Below are 19833 nucleotides of genomic sequence, written 5' to 3' on the forward strand. Positions count from 1 at the left end.
CCTCTAACTCTTCTATCAAGACGATTATTTCAGCAATTCAAATAAAAAGCAGAATCTGTGCAAGGGCCAGCTCAGCTATTTTTTATAAGAATAATGACTACATCTTCTCAATTAGAAAGCATCATCCTTCCTGTTCTTGTTCAGAAGAATGGTGGGGAATAGTTGTAAAAATGTCATACAACATCTACCTTCCATCAATGCATTCATTAGTGCGTTGCAGGGCATGGTCTTCTGTACCGGGGGATGGAGTAGTTTTGAAAGAACGAGCTGTCAAGGAAGAGTTCTTTCTAGACACCTTATGAAGCAGGGGAAAGGCTCAGCCGGCAAGGAAGCAGTGTTACCCATACCTTCAAAGGCCTTTTGCATATACAAAAAAAAAAAAAAAAAAGTTCAGGCTACACCAAAGGTATCTAATTAGAAAACTTTTAACTTAAATACCTATTTATATCTGATTGTGTTTAAACACAGACATGGTTAACAGAGTTATTTCTAGGTAAAGTATTAACTATAGGTAATTTAGAAATATTTTATAAATAATTTAACGATCTTTCTCTAAGGTTAAACAACACTTCCAATAAATAGCAAGCTATTTAGGAGATGAACATGGTTTTTAAAGAAACCATTTCAATTTTTAGGAAATCTGAAGAATGTGTCAGAGTTTAAAAGTCCTTTAAACTGAGAGATGAACAGGGCAAGTAGTGTTCTTGCTAATATGAAATACTGTTCAGATACCAAATACCTTCTTCCATTAAAAAAAAAGAATAAAAATTCTTAGACCAAAATGTAAAATTAAGGCGTGTGAAAACAAATCCATATGTCCTAGAATTTCCTCTTTAATAATATACTTAAAAAAAAAAAAACTCCACCAAACATTTTTACAAATAAGTACATAAAATTCCAGTAACCCTAGGGGAGAAATTGCTTTTCAACTAAATTTTGAATTCTAGGGTAGATGCATTCTTGAGGACTTCACAACTTGGGTAAAGAGTTGTGGGAGGGTAACAGTTAAGGAAGAAGGGAGGCAGGGAGGAGGATGTAAAGGTGAAAAATGAGTCCCTTTAGTTTCTTCCTGTTTCCATGCTGAAGAAGGCTGTAGTAGCTGGAATTGGCAATCTGCTCTTGGGCTGAGTTGAGATGAATGGTCTCCTCTCTGTTCTTCCTCTTCGTAACCCTGAAGCAGACCAGCAGAGAAGTGCCAGGGCACAAAGGTTCAGATTTTCCATTGTATGTTTGTGCATCTCAGCTGTACACTGTACAAGAACCTAATTACAAAAGACACTGAAAAGACCAACTCGCCTTCCTTTGCTTTTAGCAAATCGCTATCATCTACAGACATGGAGGGGGATGTTTGGAAGTGTCCTTTAGGGAATGAGACAGAGGTTACAACGATGACGTCTTTTTTTTCTAAAGAGGTTGAGGAGCACAAGAATGACCCAAATTGAGAGTATACGCAGATGAAAAGAGATGTCACCAATTATTCCCAATTTCCAGAGGCACTCGATAATAAGACAGTCAAACCAGCAGGCACAATGAAGAAATAGTTTGTTTAAACTTAGAATGTTCTCCAACATCACTGAAGCAAATGAGGAAAAACAAACCTGCGTACAAGCCTAAAACTGAACATTATTTAAACAAACCGACATGCCAGTATTTCTCTCCAGTAAAGGGTTCAGCCAGCAACAGAGCTGCATTTCTGAAGTGCCAGCTTTCATAATGTCCTGTCCATCAGTCCAAGTTCAATGATGGACATGCTGACTTAAAGCTTTAGAACACTAACTTGTTTTTGATTCTAGCCCCAATATTTAGGCTGAATGTTTCTCCCCTTGTTTGATGCCCAGAACAAGATGCAGGAACCAGTTAAACTGCACGGTCCATCCTTTGTCTCTACACACTTCGATCTGATCAAGAAAATACTTCTTAGCATCCTCCTCACTTTTCCCCACTGTTAGGGCATCCCGAATATATTCAATATCTTCTTTGCTTGTTAACTGGGGCATTCCCGTCATCAGCATCATGGAGAAGAGGATGATCAGCAGGTTTGTGTGATGACGAAGGGCGAGGTAAGCCTTAACGCAGACGTCCTGGATAAAGGGAAAGAAAGTACAGTTATGTTGATGTGGTAACTAAGTAGGGTGATGACTGCCCAGGGATCCTGGAATTTACATAGCATTATCCTGTCCATGAGAGGAAGCTATCACCAACAGGGCAGATCCTCTTTCTCAGATGGAGGGTTTGATGAGAACATATGCTATTTCCATACCCTAGGAAGCACATTAGCGTAATCGCCCATGTCCAGGGTGTGCTCGGGGAAAACTGGTTGATACGGTACATTTCATCTTTTTTCTTACTTTACCTTTTACATCAGTTTCTCTCCTAGGAAACTGAAGGTAGAAATTTCTGTACTCTCTTTAAAGAAATGAGTCAGTTTTTGAACACCATACTGGGATCACTGAGCTTCATGTAAGCATACGTGTTTGCCAAGGGCTAATGGAATCCAGAGAAATGATGGAAATGTGGCATTTGAGGTTTTGTTTTCATCTTTATTTTACAATTTGGCCTATTCTAAGAAAACCAATGTATTAGCGTTTCACTGATGCTCCAAACTGTTGAAAAAACTTGGGAATTTTAATACAAATTCTTTTTTTTAAGTTTATTTAAAAACTTAAATAAAAGCAGGGTAGGGGCAGAGGGAAGGAGAGACACAATCCTAAGCAGACTCTGTGCCATCAGCACACAGCCTGATGCAGGGCTTGAACTTAAAATCTGTGAGATCTTGACCTGAGCCGAGATCAAGAGTCAGATGCTTAACCGACTACGCCACCCAGGAGCCCCTACACACATTCTGAATACTGAGTGAGAGGGCTTTAAAAATGCTTTGGCGTGGGGCGCCTGGGTGGCGCAGTCGGTTAAGCGTCCTACTTCGTCTCAGGTCATGATCTCGTGCTTCATGGGTTTGAGTCCCGCGTTGGGCTCTGTGCTGACCACGCAGAACCTGGAGCCTGCTTTGGATTCTGTGTCTCCCTCTCTCTCTGCTCCTCCCCCATTCATGCTCTGTCTCTCAAAAATAAATAAAAGTTAAAAAAATTTTTAAAAAATGCTTTGCCTGGCGCATTCTCCAAAAGCCTTTGAGCAAGGTGCCACAGGTGAGTTAAGTCCACTTATTAAGCAAGGCATGCTTATTTCAATCATATTGTGCCAAAGTAAAGAAGAAAGTGCAAGGTTCTCAATTTTACAACACGAGGACAGCCCAACCTTAATGTTGTAACTTGGCAAAGATGGTGTGTTGAAGAAAACTGAAGTTAATGATTACAGATATAAATACTTCAAAAAAATCTGGATATAAGGATATAAATGTGATTTCACACCATAAGGCATAAAAACAGAGCATAAATGTGAAAAAATATGCAACCTCATTTGTAATCAAAGAAATGTAAGGGAATGAGATGGAAACATTCACCTATCAAACTGGAAAATCTTAAAAAAAAATTTTTTTTTGAAGAATAATACCCAATGTTCACCTTTCATAGGCTGATGGTAGGTGGGAATAGGTATAATTTTACTAGCAGACAATTTGATAACATGCATCAAAAGCTTTAGAATGCTAATAAATGTTAGAGAAGTTCATTGCGGTGATGGTTACGTGACTGATGCATTTGTCAAAATTCAAAGAACTGTACCCACAAAAAGGCCCAGTTCTGCTGTAGGTGAATAATGCCTCAATAAACTGGACTTTAAAAAAATGCCTATGTCCTTGCACCCAGCAATTTTCATGCTAGAAATTTACCTTTAAAAACTTGGATAATTTTGCAGTGACCAATACATAAGAATATTTGTTAGAATGTTTAAAAATGTGAGAACTTGAAGGTAACCTAAATATCCTACAGTTGGGTACTGATGAAAGTACCTACAACTGCCTGCTCTGTAACTGCTAGAATGATACCGTGAAAGAATATTGAACAAGCATGTGAAAGTGTCTGAGTTAAAAAGCAGGCATAAAACAGCAACATAGGTGGCATCAGCCCATGTTGGCAAATGAACACAAAATATTTATATGGAAAAAAGATTGGAAGTCTACAGGCCAAAATGTTAAGATAGTGAGTTTTCTTTTCTTTTTTTTTTTTTAAGTTTTTAAATTTACGTGTTGAGAGAGAAAGAGAGAGAGAGTAAGGGAGGGGCAGAGAGAGAGTGAGTCCCAAGCAGGCTCCTCACTGTCAGTGCAGAGCCCAATGCAGGGCTCGAACTCATGAACTGTGAGATCATGGCTTGAGCAGAAACCAAGAGTCAGATGCTTAACTGACTGAGCCACCCAGGCGCTCCTCCTTTTTGCTTTTACATTATCTTGTGTGTGTCATTTGCACGTGGCAGGATAACGGCAATGGTCATGGTGGTCATGCCTATATCATTCTGTGTGTCAAGGCTGGACCATGAACGCATCACCCTGTCTAAGTAGAAAAACCCATGGACTGATCTGGCATTAAATGAGACCATATATATAAAAAATGCCTGGCACAGAGACTGGCACATAGCAAGTGTTCAATAAGTGTTAGTCTTCTCCTTTCCCTGCCTGGAGGGTAGATCACTTTTACCTGCTTTCTGCTTACTTGTCAGGGAGCTGGACACTCCCAGACTCAAAAGACTGGGCTCTTCCTACTGTGGACCCAGCGCATTAGTGTTCTTGCATCCTTAATGACTTCACTTATGTCCGGAAATCATTATCTTTTGCTCCTCCATTGGACTGACCAAAGTCACTCTCATTTCTTGGTGATTACACAGGCAAAGGGCAGACTTCACCCCGGGCAACTGGCTTATTAATTTGTTAGCTCACACAATTTTCACAAGGGCAGAGATGGGGATGCCTTTTGATTTTGAATTAGAGTACATTCTGATTTTTAATTATTTTCTATCCTTGTGTACACTGGGGGCTTCAGGCACAACCCTTGCTTTCTGAGCTCACTGTGTGGTCAAACTCCTTAACAGAAAATTTTTGAGAAGGGAAATTGACCTGGGGCCAAGCTATTCTAACACCAATCCGTAGGTGCTCCGGTGCATATTTGTTCAGCAGCAACCCACGGATTCACTCGTCACTGTAGCACACAGGGACATGGTAAAGGAAGACAAATGTCTTGTGTCAGTCTCGAAGGCCATCTCCTCTATATAAAGCATTTCTGCTGGTTCGAATTTATTCAGTTCTGATTTTTACACACAAGGGTCACTTCTGTGAGAAAGAACTTTCCTCCCCCCAGATTTTCATGCCCTATGCTGGTCAGACACAATGTGTAAATTCTGACTGGCAGTGCAGGCTTAGAGATTTAATTAGAGATTTATTCTCTTTTTCTTAGAGATAGTACAGAGCCATGGTAAGAAGTGCACGTTCACACCTTGCTGCCTGGGTTCAAATGTTGGCTTTATTACCGACAAGCTGTTTGTCATTGGAAAAATCACTTAACCTCTCTGGACCCCAGTTTCCTCATCTGTAGAATAAGAAGAATAATAACAATACCCGTTTCATATGGTTGTGGTGAGATTTCAGTGCTATGTATGTGGTCGGCAATTATTATTAATAGTATGAGAAACTGCATTATTGAACGCGCACTTCTCAATGCAGAGGTGGGTGGGAAGTAGGAAGCCAGCACCCTGGCTGTGTGTGCAGATGGTTCTCTTGCCCCAGGGGCACAGCTGGCTGCTTGCGCCACCCCCTCAAGCCCCAGAAGTTTCATTTCTGCCCTTTGTGCTCAGCCACAGGGTGTCTGAAAGAACCCTGGCCATGCTGCCTTGGGGCCGGAGGCCTGTGGTTTGGGGGACTGAGGATGTGGCCTGGGGACCTGGGGGGGGGTGGTGTGGAAGCACAGAACACAGAAGTGACTGCCTGGGGAAGCACAGTTTTTCCCTTCTGCCAGGCCTGCCTGGCACTGACCTCAGACATCCTCATTCTGTCCTTCTCAGCTGCCTGGGGAAGGCTTTATAATATTGAGTGGAGAAGAAGGGGCAAAGGTACAACCTGATTTCAGGGATTTGGTGTAATGTACTTGTTAATGGATGTGAATGTGGGGAACACTGAAATGTTGTTAGCCGGAATGGTATACATGAGTAGCTGATCAAGTGATTGAGCCTAGATAGTATATCAGCTCTTAATTTCATAGTTGATTCAAATGCCTTGATTAGAGCATCTAGTACCAAAAGAGAGGATTGTTTTTACAAAGCTACCACTCCCATAAGTCTTGGGAACAAAGGACTTCATGATCATTTCGGGGTCCAAACTTGGAGTTGATTTGTTAACCGGCCCAACGTAGTTCACTAAACTGAAAACTTTCTATACACAGTCTCCTAATTTCTTCTTAACTGCCAGTGAGTCCTGGCTGCCTCAGACTGTGCAGGGTCATACGGAATGGGCCTACTTTTTCTTAAAACAAACTCCTCTATTTTCATCTAGAGAACAAAGTGGAAGTGAAATATTACTGTCCATCTTGACACAAATGAGGAAGTAGCCCCAGGACTACAAAACAGGAACTCCGGGGCCCAGAGAAGAGAGAGAAGAAAACTCACAAATAGCCGTCAATGAAAAGCAACGTCCTCACCCACTGACTTTTCCTAAATATTAATGCTGCCGCTGTCTGCTGGAGGAAGGAGATGGTGGAGAGAAATGGTATTTCTGTCAAAGAGGATTTTATTTTTGTTTTGTATAAAAATTAATGAATTGGCCAAGCAATGCCTTTAGAAGTTATTTTGGCAAAACAGAGAGTCACCGATTAGCCGAGCTCATAAGGCAGGAGGAAGCACTTTCCGAGAAATCTGAAAGAAGAGTGTGTCTGACGCTTGGCTGTGTGTTTGCTGAGTTTGAATTAGGATTCTTATCCCTAAGGACCTCTTAAGAATGATTCTCAGACTAGTTCTGTCTAGCAGGGAAAGGGCGGTATTGCCCTCTTCTCAGATACTTGGAAGCTCATTAGAAACCTAAAGGTTACAATTAGGTCGTTCTGCTTTAGTCACATATTCTAAATGGATTGTATGTAGGGGTGTGTGTGTGTGTGTGTGTGTGTGTGTGTGTGTGTGTGCGCGCGCGCGTGCACGCACTAGCCTGTTCTGAAAAAGATTGAGGGTGGATTACCTGGATACACAAAAGTCAAAATAACATTAATTAGAATTGGGTAGAAAAAGGAAAGGAATGACAAAGGAAAAGATCACAGTGGATTTCGAACAGAGACCAGTTTAACGCTATACATCACAAATGCTATTTACTTGCTATGGGTGGTCTTCAAATATATCTGTAGCCAAAAGGAAAATCAAATCCATTATTTAACCAATGCTCAGAAGAGTTTTTTAAAAATGTTAGGAGAAACACAGCCTTTCTAGAGATTATGACCTGATAGAGATTTCACAAGAGGATCTCTACAAGGAGTACACTTTTGGTAACATGGTGAGTAACCCCCTCGGTAATATTCTTCAGGTAGACAAAACACTTCTCTAAAAGAAACTAAACACTGAAAGAAGATACCAGTTGGAAGCTTATTCTCCATAAATGTTTAAAAGTCACAGGGGTCTAATATCTTAGACACTGAGTGACCCTGCATGCTGGTAGATTAACACATCAGTCCAATTCAAGGCCATCTTTCAAGTCTGCGTCTGGGGCAGGTACCTCACCAGGGGATTCAAACACCTACAAATGGCTGATGCTGGACCCTTCTCTGACAGTATCTTCCAACCGATAGTACAGTACTGAGCATCTTCAGGCCTGGCTAGAAGGCTGAGCTTGACCTTGTTAGTGGTCCTGGGTGCAGGTCCTGAGAGTGAATCCTTTATCAATTCAGTGTATTGTGGGCAGTTTGACAGATAAACTTGTCATCTCCCTGTTGACCTATGGTAGGCCTCTATTACAGTCATTTGTGGTTAACCAATTGAGCTCTAAATGACTTCTTTGCTTTGCCCCCTAATCCAGCCCTTGCACTGCTTCAAATGGAATGCAGATCTCCTTTCTTGACCCAAACTCCAGGACACATTCACATCAATACCTGTGTTCCAACCATACCAAACAACTGTACGTTTTGTTCTTAAATACTGATACTAAATACGCACTTCATGCCCTTGCTAATGTTATTCTTTCTGCTTGGGTGTTCCTCCCCTCCCTGTATCTGCCTAACAAATGGAACTGATCTTATCAAGGGCTGATGAGAGCCCTTCACTGGCCGTCCCTTTCCATCCCCCAGGGCAGGATTGCTCCCTCTGCAAACCACTTTTGCAATCCTTAGAACAAAGCTGTGTGTGTGTGTGTGTGTGTGTGTGTGTGTGTGTGTGTGTCTTCTGCAGTGTGTCAGGGCTGTGCTCCTGGCCACCTGTGCCCAGAACAGAGTCTGGAACACTGTTGGGCATCTGCAAACACATGATGAAGGAATGCTAAGATTCAATGCTTTAAAATCAGGATGAAATCTGTGAACAAGTCATATTGGAAGGCTATTCAACTGTAAAGACATCTTGCCTTGCTACAGCAGGACTTGGGCCTTCTCTGGGCCTGGCACAGGACTGAAATGTAGCGGGTAGTTAAGAAGTGTGTGTTGAAATGGTATGCTATCTTGGATATGGAAGAACAGGGCCTGGGGACTATAACAGGATGGAGCAGGAGGCTAAGAAAGCCCTGCCTGGAAGGTTACAAGTCTACTGGTGTAGACCAGTGCAGGGTTACCACACAAGGGCAGTCAGAGAATAGGGATGGGAAATAATGGGGAGGGGACCACAGTCCTCAGAAGTGGTCAGATGGTCAGGTTCCTGTGGCCTGGGAGGTCCCTGTGGCTGGGGTGAAGGAGAGTACTTGCATTTCCAACAAGGCAAGTGGCAGGAGGGAGCAGGACCCCAGTCCTAGAGGTGGATTAACTGAGGCAGAAGTAGTTAAAAGACTCTGGGATCCAAGATGAGAGCAAGATGGCAGCAGAGATAGACTTTGAATAAAGGTTTCTTAACAGCCCAGGTCAGGACACTGCATGGAGACTGGGCACAGGGCTGAGCCTGCAGGTGAAGGCTCCGGGGTACGCCCTGGGTTGGGGACAGCTCCGCCAGCGGTGGGCACCAGGCAGGGCCTGATAAAGCTGCACCCGAGACTAAAATAACACAACGAATAGGTCCCAGACTACTCTCCTATAAAATGTTTCTTAAGAGTGACATCTAGGGGCAAATGCCTTCCTTTTAAGTACGCTCATCAAGCCGCCTGCTTTATGTCGATGCACCTGTGAAGGTGTTATTGGGCTCCCCTGGTTTCTTCAGCTGTATTGAACATACATTTGCTTAGTGCCTACTGTGTCCAAAGAACATCTTCAAAATACTTGTTTATATACTAGGCCAAGTTGTTCACACTCCTTGGAAACTGTTTCATATTGAAAGTACACTATAGGTATATACTGTGTGTCCTGTTCTCTTGGCATGAGCTACTGATCCAATCGGGGAAAAATATGTATATTTATATTGTTAAGGAACTCTCCACAAAAATGTAAACAGGCACCATGTGACACATTTTTGTATAATTAAAAAAAATTTTTGTAACACTTATTTTTGAGACAGAGAGAGACAGAGCGTGAGTGGGGGAAGGGCAGAGAGAGAGGGAGACACAGAAGCAGGTTCCAGGCTCTGAGCCGTCAGCACAGAGCCTGATGCAGGGTTCAAACCCACAAGCTGTGAGATCATGACCTGAGCCAAAGTTGGATGCCCAGCCAACTAAGCCACCCACCCAGGCGCCCCACATTTTTGTATAATTTAATAAAATGTTAGATTTCATGGGCGCCTGGGTGACTCATTTGGTTAAGAGTCTGACTCCTTGATTTTGGCTCAGGTAGTGATCTCATCATTGTGAGATTGAGCCCCATGTCAGGCTCTGCACTGCGTGGAGCCTGCTTAAGTTTCTCTCTCTTTCTCTCTGCCTCTCTCCAACTAGCACAGATGCTCTCTCTCAAAACAAATAAACATTTAAAAAAACACATCAGATTTCATAACTAGGATTACTTCCTCTTCTGATGTGTAGATATTTAACCTGTATCTTGAAGGCTTATTAACATGTGTGGCAGGAGCTTGTCAATCTATGCCTGAGTTGATATTTCATAAACTCACAGAATACAATGTATTATGGAGAAGGAGGAAATCCAAGGAGGTCACCTGGCCTCATCCAGCCACTAACCAATTCCAGACTGTCCCCCTCCCCCCCCCCCAACCTTCTCTCCTCCACTCAGCAAATAACCACTGAGCACTCACTAGGTCTCAGGTCCCTGATGAGGGAGTCAGGTCAGGGGTGGTCCTGCTGCACAGACTCATACATATAATGATATGCTGTCATAGGTGCTGTGAAGGCAACATGCAGGGGCTGAGGCAAAGGATAACTTGAGGGACCTCATTGGGGGTCTGCTCTGAGGAATGACATTGAGGCTGAGATCTGAGGGTGTTCCAGGGAGAAGGCAGGAATGGGGAGGATGTGGAGGAAAGCCACTGTGACCTTGACCAAATGAGAGACTGTGGGGAGAGCCTTGTAGGGAAAGCTTAGTTAGATTTTATTCAAAGTGAGGTGAGAAGCCACTGAACAGTTTATAGGGAGTCACACTGTATCTGTAAAGTTCCGTCTTTAACCAAATTCTGGTTAATTTATAACCTTGTATAATACCAAATAATAGAATGAAGGAAAAACACTAATATGTTGACAGTGTTATTTCTGGAAGGCGGGATAATGGGTTCTTAATATCCTTCTGATATTTTAAATATTTTGTTGGCTTTTTAAAAAGAAACACTTACTACTTTTAAAATTAGAAACGAAGCCCCCACATTCCTATATAAAAATAAAGGGGAAGGCAAATTTCACTTGCTAATGATATAAATGTATTTGCATGTAATCTATGTTCTAAAACCGTTTAGTGACATTTAAAGCAAAGTGGTTCTAAAGTAAATTATTGGGGTAAAATATTGTTTTCTCTTTTCACTCTTCAGTAAGGGAGACAGTTTTCAAAAGAGAATGTATTTATCAACATCGTCACCACTGAAATGTACATGTTTAGCACCTGGTGTACAGGACCGTGCTCCGCAGGCTAACAGATATTCCTGGACTCAAGTAGTAAGTACGCCTTGGTTTTATGTCTTTTTGTCCGATTACAGCTTGCTCCCGAAGTCTGCCCTATTCTAGAAACAATTTATTAATATGGTCCGGGGCTAAACTGAGTAGTTTGGAAAAAAGAAAGGGGTGGGATAAAACAGTGCCTTCCTCTTTCATTTTCTGGCCTTCTATCCACCAGCCAAGAGCTAGATATATTTTTAAATCTTTGTGGGGAAGGCTCACCTCACCCTTAACAAAAAGTGGGTCAGCTTTTATCCACCCTCCCTAACAGGTTATTTAAATGTGCTGCATGCATTAAATAACCTTCCCATTCAAAATTAGCGGTTCACTGGAAATGAGGACACCTTTGATTCAAAATGTAAATATATACAACATTTCCCAGCCTACCTAAAAGTGGCAGTTTTAGTATACAAGATCCTGCGTTGCTATTTAGAGGGTTTAGAGATGTACTCCCAGAGCCTGAAGGATGTCATCTCAAAAAGGGAACATAAAACTAAAAAACAGAAAAACATCCGGAAGGCTTAGTAGTGTGTTTAAAAAAAAAAATTGTCACAAGGTCTGAGTCAAATGACGAAAAACCTGCTGCTCATCTTTATCAAGCTGGAAACTTTAGAAAGCCTGTGTCTGTATAATTGTACACATAGATGTATATATGTCCACTGTTTTTCCTGTTGTCCGGTGGGGGGGTGGGGGCAGACAAGGGCGCAGGTTGGGGGGTGGGGGCAAGCAGGCAGAGCTTGGACCCCCGCGTGCTCTTTAACCAGAACAATGCTACTACTTTCTTGTGTTTCATATGTTGCCGTTGGACTTGAGATCTCATTTCTAAGAGGGCTTCTCAACTTAAAAGTTTTCAAAGTTGGAAGACCCTTGCTGTGGTCTAGACACTGGGGGAAGCATTCTACACATTTCATTCAAATAATCCCTTTAAAAATCCCTTAAAAAGAAAGAGGTTTTAGTGATTTTAAGGAAGCAGCTTTGGTCACAGGGAAGGAGAACTGGTCCCAGACCAAGAGGTTGGCACAAAGGCGCCTTGCAAAAGTTTCATGCTTGGAGTGGAAGCTGCCTGGGGCCGGGAGCAACCTCTCCTTGGCCTCCCACATCCCAAATCTTTTCATTAAAGAATATTTTGAAACTTAACAAAGAAGATTACAGGAAGAAGTGCTGCTGGGATTTTAGGGGTGGCACGGGCGCTCTGGGTGGTCATTCTGGGGAGCGATGCTGACAAAAAGGAAGAGAAGGCACAGAAAGCAGGAGAGCCTGCCAGCGAGGGCGGATGCCTTTGCGCCTGCCTCTCCTGGTGGCAGGATTGCCGCTGTGCTTGAAGCTAGGTAGATGAACCCCCTCCTCTGCAGGAGAATTGAGTGTCCCCCACTTCTTTAAATGGTAAAATTCTTCCAGGTTATTATTATTATTTTTGGAACCATTTTTCTGTTCCAGGAAGTTGTCAACATATGTGATTTTTAACTTTAAAGAAAAACAGGACTGAAATGTGTCAAATCCCTGGAAATAGTCTGAAACCCAGTTGAGTTTACCCAGAAACACACACTAAAAAATCCTAAGACCATCTGGCCCGAAAGATCTCAGTTTCTCTGACAAGGCTCCTAGAACTGTGGGGGCTGGGGGACGGGTAAGTCCTGTAATCAAATCGAAATCATCCGGGAGAACAAACAAGAACAGGCAGGTTTCAAAACAATACATACATCCTAGTTCCTGTTCCACGCAATTTCAAGGCCCAGGCCATGTCTCAAGGATAACAGGGAACTCAAGAAGAGACTCTGAAAAAAGGCTTGTTCCTGACCTAATTGCAAGCCACACTGGGTTTAAGACAGGCCTAAAGTGGGGAGGGCGGGGGGCGGGGGCACTCTTTAAAGGTGACCCAAGGCGCCTGTGCATATAAAGGAATCCCTCTTTGCCTCTACTGATCTGTTTTGTGTCTGTGTGGGCTATAAATAGGTATTTTATGTAGTCATTACGTAGTAATTTCGAGGTCTGTTCCTTCACAGTTATTAAATTTGCAAGCGTGAAAATTTTACTCCTTGCGTTTTTGAAATATTTGATAGTCAAAAGTGGATGGAGACCAGAAAGGAATGACAAAGAAAACAGGATGTGAACACTTCCAGGGAGATGGGGTGACCCATGCAGGAGCTTGTTTACAGGTGAGCAGGACAGGCCTGAGCTTTCTGTACAACCCGCAGTGGAGTTGACAGGATCAAGTGAGGGAAGTGACTGTCCTTCACCGAAAGGGGACTACACACAGTGGTGCAGCCAGAATTCCCTCTGTAGTAACCTGATAAACGCACACCTGCAGCAAAAATCAGAAGCTCACAATTGTTTGAGAGTCCTGAAAAAATACATGTGGAATTTGGATCTTCCAGACAGTCTTGAATTGATAAATATTCAAAGGCTAAACCTGCTTACCAGACGCTCCTCCTGAAAGCCCCTTTTGGGCACAGTGCCATCCTGGCATTCTCTATTTGCTCTCTATTTGATTACGGAATGCTCTCTCTCGCTTCCTGGTTGGTTTTAGACGGGAAACCACGTTTTGTACTCAGGGATGGAATGGAGGGAACAGAGGGGAGGGAGGGTAGTCAGAAGCAGAGAAGCCTTAACTGGAGTGAGGGGGAAGGCTGCTGTGCTCTGAAGGCACTATCTGATTGGTACTCTGGGAGGAGGCAGAGGCAATGAAGAGGGAGGCCAGTTACCTGAAATTTCTGGAAGTGCAGGCTTGTCTTCTTTCCAGAAGTTCCCATCACAAACAGGAAGTCTGGGGTTAGCACAAATGGCACTCTCTCTTTATTGATGCCCAGAAAACTTTTGTAATTCCCAAGAATGTGTCCAAAGTCAATATGAAATAGATTTCCTTAAGAGAAGAAAATGTCTGACATCATTACGCGGGCATAAGCACTTGTAACAACACTCTGGTTTGTTTATTTCCTGAGATATTTTTTAAGTTGCCTGAAAATGAGCTATCTTGGGCGAGAGAGCTATTTTTACACTGTTTTATCAGCTTGTGATATTTTTCGGCTTAGCAGGTGTGTATGGTAGTAACCACAAAGCACTCTTTGAACCAAGTGTGTTTTTGATATCCTTCTGGTATTCTTCAGATGACAGCCAAATGCCATTAAAAAAAATTCTCGTCTCGTCTGAGAATTATTCTTAGAAATAGAAGTCAGAACTCTCTGGCTAATCTGTCATCATTTTGCCCGAGACTCTCTTATGCCCTTTATATGACTCAGGATAGACTGATGGTTTGCTCTGCTTGGTGGGGGTGGGGAATGGGGGGTGGGGGAAGGCATTCACCTTTTCCTTTTGAGTAGCACCATAGAAATACATCACTGTGAATCTCCTTTGAGTCAGTTTCTACCACTGTCGCTGTTGCTACCATGATTGCCATCATCTCTTCTTGTTTAGATAGCCTGTATCATACGTATGGTCCATAAATACGTGATGTCTTTTGATTCTCACAGAGAGTAAGCAGTTTACCTCAATATGGTGCTTTTTCTGGATCCTACTTTTAAACTGGTCCAAATTTCTTAGAGATACTTTTCATGGCACGGCAGCCAATACTGACCATGGTCAGAGTGGTCAGTGAACTCGTGACACGAGGTAGGTTAGGAAGGCAGAGCATCTCAGATTTAAGGATGTCTGGGAATTCTTTTTGTTGCTTCCGTGTAACATCTGACACTATCGATCACACCCTCCTTCACCAGCTTCTGGGATATACCCCTACTTATCTTTCTAGCTAATCGCTTTTCCTTCTTAGGTCTCATTTCTGGTATCTTCTTCCTCTCTGGGGTGATCGCAACATCTATGTTCCTACATAGTAATGACTTCTAGATGTGTACTCCAACCTTAAACTCTTTAAATATTACTCTCTGCTGAGGGATAGGGGAAATGGGGAGTTAGTACCAGTTCAGTGGGGCCAGTGTTTAAGTTGGGGAAGATGAGAAAGTTCTGGGGGATGATGGTGATGGTTGCACAGTAATGTGAATGTATTAAAAAATTTTTTTAATGTTTATTTTTGAAAGAGAGAGAGAACACACACACACACACATGCATGAGTAGGGAAAGGGCAGAGAGAGGGAGACAGAAGATTCAAAGCAGGCTCCAGGCTGAGAGTCCAATGTGGGGCTTGAATCCACACAACTGTGAGATCATGAGCCGACACCTGTCACTTAACAGACTGAGCCACCCAGGGGCCCCACAGGGTGAATGTGTTTAATGCCACTTAACTACACACTTAAAACTGGTTGATATGGTTGGTAAATTTTATGTCCTGTATGTTTTACCACTGTAAAAACAAATTATAATAAATAAACTCACCTGTCTCTGTGATCATAATATTGTCGTTGTGCCTGTCGCCTATTCCAAGAACAAAGGTAGCCACACAGTAGCCAGCACAGGAATAAACAAATCTCTCCACTGCTGCCTGAAACTAATTAGACACATCTGAACATTAGTTGTGTTCTAGCTACAAAGAGCAGTGTGGATCTGTTATAAACGACTTCCAAAAAGGTACTATTCTGGGAACCAGTTTCAAGTTCATGGCACCTGATTTCATTAACATCCTATCTGCTACATGCCAACTTTCTCCTTGTTCTCCTTACATTCTAGGCAAAGATTCAGTGACTCACAATAGCACATGGAGGAAACGAGAGTCAAAGAGCAATGGTAATTTAATCAAAGGGTTCATTTCCTCTCCATGCCATCGTTTGCCAATGCTACAGAACCTATAATAATTTCTCCTTCAGTGGAGAACATATGTTTTGCTTGTGACCACTTCACGTATGCATGGGTTCACAAATCCACACATATAACAGACTAATAAATGCTGCTAATTATATTTCCTACCCAAAGGGCTGCTAACCATGCAAATGAGAAGTGGTAATCCTGTACCGCAGAACTTGAAACAGCAGCCAAACAGCCAGCCTAAACACGCAGCTTATGAAGGATTCAGCATGTGTACTTCGCAAGGATGGTGAAACTGATGTTTTCAGGATCTCTAATTTACCATTTAGAGTGCAGAGGTACATCAGAAATTACTTTGGAGGATATGTGGCATCTCCCAGGTAGGAAAGGACCTATCCACGGTAACTAGATTTTTCTGCCGAACATCAAAAGGAGGTGGTCGTAAAAAGTGCCCACCAAGTTATTTCATAGAACCAAATTTTATGCAAAGCATGCCTGATAGTCAAAGGACAAACAAATGCTCACTGGCATTCTGAACTGAGAGCTTCTGTCTTACACAGATATGCTGTGTCACACAGGAAGGCACTTAAAACCCCCACGGCCTCACAAGTAAAGTATTTTGCCAAACCTCAGGAGGCACGACATCGGTAGATCCTTTGAAAATGCAAACCCATTATTGCTACATGAATGACAGCTCATAAGGAGCCTTCAGAGTGCAGGAAAAGCTGGAGCTCACCTTTTCTTCAATAGGGCATTTCTCTTTGAGCCAGTGATTCAGGACTTCATCTTTAAACGCGCCCGTGTTGCCCACGGTGCTTTGCTGAATTTTGGCAATTGTCGTGGCCTCTTTCACGATCTCGATCATTCCTATGAGAAGATACACAGAGGCTGATGGACACTGGGGCCTGGGGCCTGACCCAGAGGAGGAATGGCTGGGTCTCTGTTGACAGGAGGGCAGAGGGCTTTTCAACCAGGCGGCTATTTCCCTGGTTTGGTTTTCTTAGGAGAGAGAGAAAGAAAAGGAGGAGGATGCAGAAGTTTTGTGGGACATGCTTTCAGTCCCTGAATGAAAAGAGGAAAGGTTGGCTTTCAAAGGCAATAAGTAAAAGCACTTATGTGCTGAGCATATGTGCTTGGCAAACGGTGCCTTTTCCTTTTTTAATCACAGGGTCAAATGGAAGTGGTTTTGTACAGTTCTCAGATTGGAAACTTGAATAAAAATATGTCTGCTTGAAACAAAAATGTTAAATGTCTGTAAAAGCACCTAAGAGTAGAGTATGTAATAGTTTCAATAATGTGAATTCTAAGATATTGAAATAAGTGACAGATCTTTGCGTCTATTTTTAAACGTTATTTGTGAGAGAGAGGTTTTATGTGCAGTGAAACGAGTTACAGTTTAGAGGTGGAGAAGTAAAGAGGAGGGAACAAGTTCTTATGAAAATCATTTCCATGTATAGTCACAGGGATTTAAATCACACATTCATGTATTTTCAACAGATCCATATTAAATCAAGAGTCACATTCACCAACCTTGGAACATTTTCTTCCTTTTCTATTTGGATTACGATTGTAATTTTTCACTTATTAAATGCCTACGCTAAAGGACTTATGATCCCTTATTTTATTTTTCAATATTTTTTTATTTGAGAGAGAGGGAGAGTGTGTGTGCACAGTGGGGTAGGGACAGGGGGGAAGAGAGAGAAAGAGAGAGAGAGAGGGAGAGAATCTTAAGCAGGCTCCACACTCAGCTCAGAGCCCCCATGTGGGGCTCGATCCCACGACCCTGGGATCATGACCTGGCTGAAATCAAAAGTCAGATGCCCAGCTTAGGGGGGTGCCTGGGTGGCTCAGTCAGTTGAGCATCCAACTTCAGCTCAGGTCATGATCTTGCGGTTTGTGGGTTTGAGCCCTGCGTTGGGCTCTGTGCTGACAGCTCAGAGCCTGGAGCCTGCTTTGGATTCTGTGTCTCCCATTCTCTCTACCCCCCACCGCCCCCCCCCCAGCTTATTCTCTGTCTCTCTCTGTTTCTGTCTCTCTCAAAAATAACTAGACATTTTAAAAAAAGGACTTACGATCTTTTAGAATGAGCTGAGTGGTATATTCATCTCCTGAGGTAATCACATACCTATTTTGTCACCAGTTGAAATGCAACCATATGGCAGGAGGCACAGATCCAGAGATTCAGTCTCCCAAATGGATTCCATGATTCGTAGAATCTAGACATCAAACACAAAAACGTTTCCATTACATTGGTTTAATAATTTTTCTTCTCCCTTAAAAAAACGACATGTATTTTGTGTCTGGTAACACAAAATATATGTCAGCATAAAATCTGTAAGTCACAACTATATTTATCAACCTGGTGCTCTAAAGTTCCCCTTCCCTGGGAGCCTGTTAATTTTGGTCCCTGAGATGGACCCTGGGGAAGAGGATACGTGGAGTTCGTGTGGGGAGAGGTTGCAGTGGTGTTTCAGCTTCAAATGTTCCACTCCACTTATGTGTATTTTACCATCAGAACAAAGTGTTCTCCCCTACCATTCTTAGAAATTTTTATCCATAAGGCACTCTGGGGCTAAACCAAGGCAACACTAGCACTGATGAGAATGCTTGCTAATTTACCAAGTGCTGTTTTGTGTTAATCTTTTGCATTTACCCTATAACATGAATATGATTAATATTCCCATTCTGCACATGAAGAGACTAAGGCTTCAAGACCTCACCTAACTTGCCCTCACCTGCCAAGCAGTGTGCCTCAGCAGGGAAACAAGTACATAAAGGGCAAGTGCAAAGTTCCCCTCAAAAGGAGAGGAACACAGTGATGCTTTGTGTTTCTGAAGAGTTTGTCTGCCAAGAATCAGAAGATTCTATGGATTTATTTGAAAGGCAGCAAACCTTCAAAAGGTTTGAAGGATTTCTTTTTCTTTCTTTCTTTCAATACTTCCGGGACAATACACATAGTATTCTTGAAAAGAGAGCAAGAGGTATTATTGTTTCCATATTAGAAACAAGTACAAGCAGAAACACACAGAGAGAATTGAAAACATGACCAATTTTTTAATAGGCTACATTTAAATCAATGAGGTTTGCCTATTTTAAATAAACCACATTAAGTATTAGGAATTGTGTTACTTGTACAACGGTGGACTATGGAGAAGATTACTTTCCAGGTTTGCAAAGCTAAAGTTGATCCAGAAATGTTAGAAAATATGCAAAATGATTAACACTGATTACTGTCCACCTTCTGGTCTAGTAACTTATTCATGCTTGTTACTTAACTGCACGATTTCTTCAGTCACTTATGTGTCATTCTTCTGTCTCCTTCCTATCAAATCATTCACTTGAATTTGTGGATGTGGATGTAGATCAAAGTGAAGTATATAAGGAGAGCACTTGTGGGTGCACAGATATGTCTATAAATATGAATAAAGTGGATGCCAGGGGGGTACATACGTCTATATTTTATGTTACTACACTAGGAATGGGATGTATAAAAGAGGGGTTAGGTGAGGGAGACATATCTGGCTATATGGGAAAGTTGGATATGCTTCTTCTCAGGAATAGACAGCATTGGGATGCTCACTAGATCACATATCTAATGGCCCACAGCCATGTTCCCCCAGTGCCAACTCTCTGTTACAAAATCTTCTATCATTGTACATGGACAAAAAAGGAGAATGGGAATAAAATCAGTAGCAGGCATTTTTTAGATCAAATACAGAATTCTTTTTTCAGGTAATTGAACAAAAAAATCCCTTAATGGTAGCATACCTGTAAAATCAGCATGTCTTGGCGCAGATCATCACCATGTTTAAAGATAATGCCAATCGTTTCATTTGATAGGGCTGTAGGGTCGGCACATTTAAACTCAAGCCATAGGGGCTTTTTCTTGGAGGCCATCACTTTACATTTTTCAATCTGTAAGGAAATAGTCACGTTTCCTACATATAATGAACACATATCGTGGACGCGTAAATCCTCTTGCAAAATATTATTATAAACAACCAATACAAAGTCCTAGTTGGAAGAGAAGATATTTGCAAATACCTATCAGATAAAGGATTAGTATCTAA

General features: G+C 42.2%; 1 protein-coding gene and 1 long non-coding RNA gene across 4 annotated transcripts in view; one reads left to right on the forward strand and one right to left on the reverse strand.

Annotated features, from left to right (window-relative positions):
• LOC123606306 overlaps positions 1–17368 on the forward strand; it is a 29652-nt gene extending 12284 nt beyond the window's left edge. The window contains exons 2-5 of the long non-coding RNA XR_006716219.1: positions 6431–6643; positions 10951–11074; positions 13078–13230; positions 15689–17368. This is a non-coding gene — a long non-coding RNA (uncharacterized LOC123606306). The remainder of the gene's footprint in view (positions 1–6430; positions 6644–10950; positions 11075–13077; positions 13231–15688) is intronic.
• The window catches only part of PIK3CG (phosphatidylinositol-4,5-bisphosphate 3-kinase catalytic subunit gamma), a 33221-nt gene continuing 14203 nt past the window's right edge, over positions 816–19833 (reverse strand). For all 3 annotated transcript variants that reach the window (XM_045494453.1, XM_045494451.1, XM_045494454.1), the window contains exons 6-11: positions 19532–19678; positions 17889–17979; positions 16500–16630; positions 15398–15509; positions 13777–13934; positions 816–2081 (exon numbers count right to left, since the gene is read on the reverse strand). In XM_045494453.1, the coding sequence (XP_045350409.1) occupies positions 1803–2081; positions 13777–13934; positions 15398–15509; positions 16500–16630; positions 17889–17979; positions 19532–19678 (918 nt within the window). In that variant the 3' untranslated portion in view covers positions 816–1802. The remainder of the gene's footprint in view (positions 2082–13776; positions 13935–15397; positions 15510–16499; positions 16631–17888; positions 17980–19531; positions 19679–19833) is intronic.

This window comes from Leopardus geoffroyi, chromosome A2 (genome assembly GCF_018350155.1).
Source record: "Leopardus geoffroyi isolate Oge1 chromosome A2, O.geoffroyi_Oge1_pat1.0, whole genome shotgun sequence".
Lineage (NCBI taxonomy): Eukaryota > Metazoa > Chordata > Mammalia > Carnivora > Felidae > Leopardus > Leopardus geoffroyi.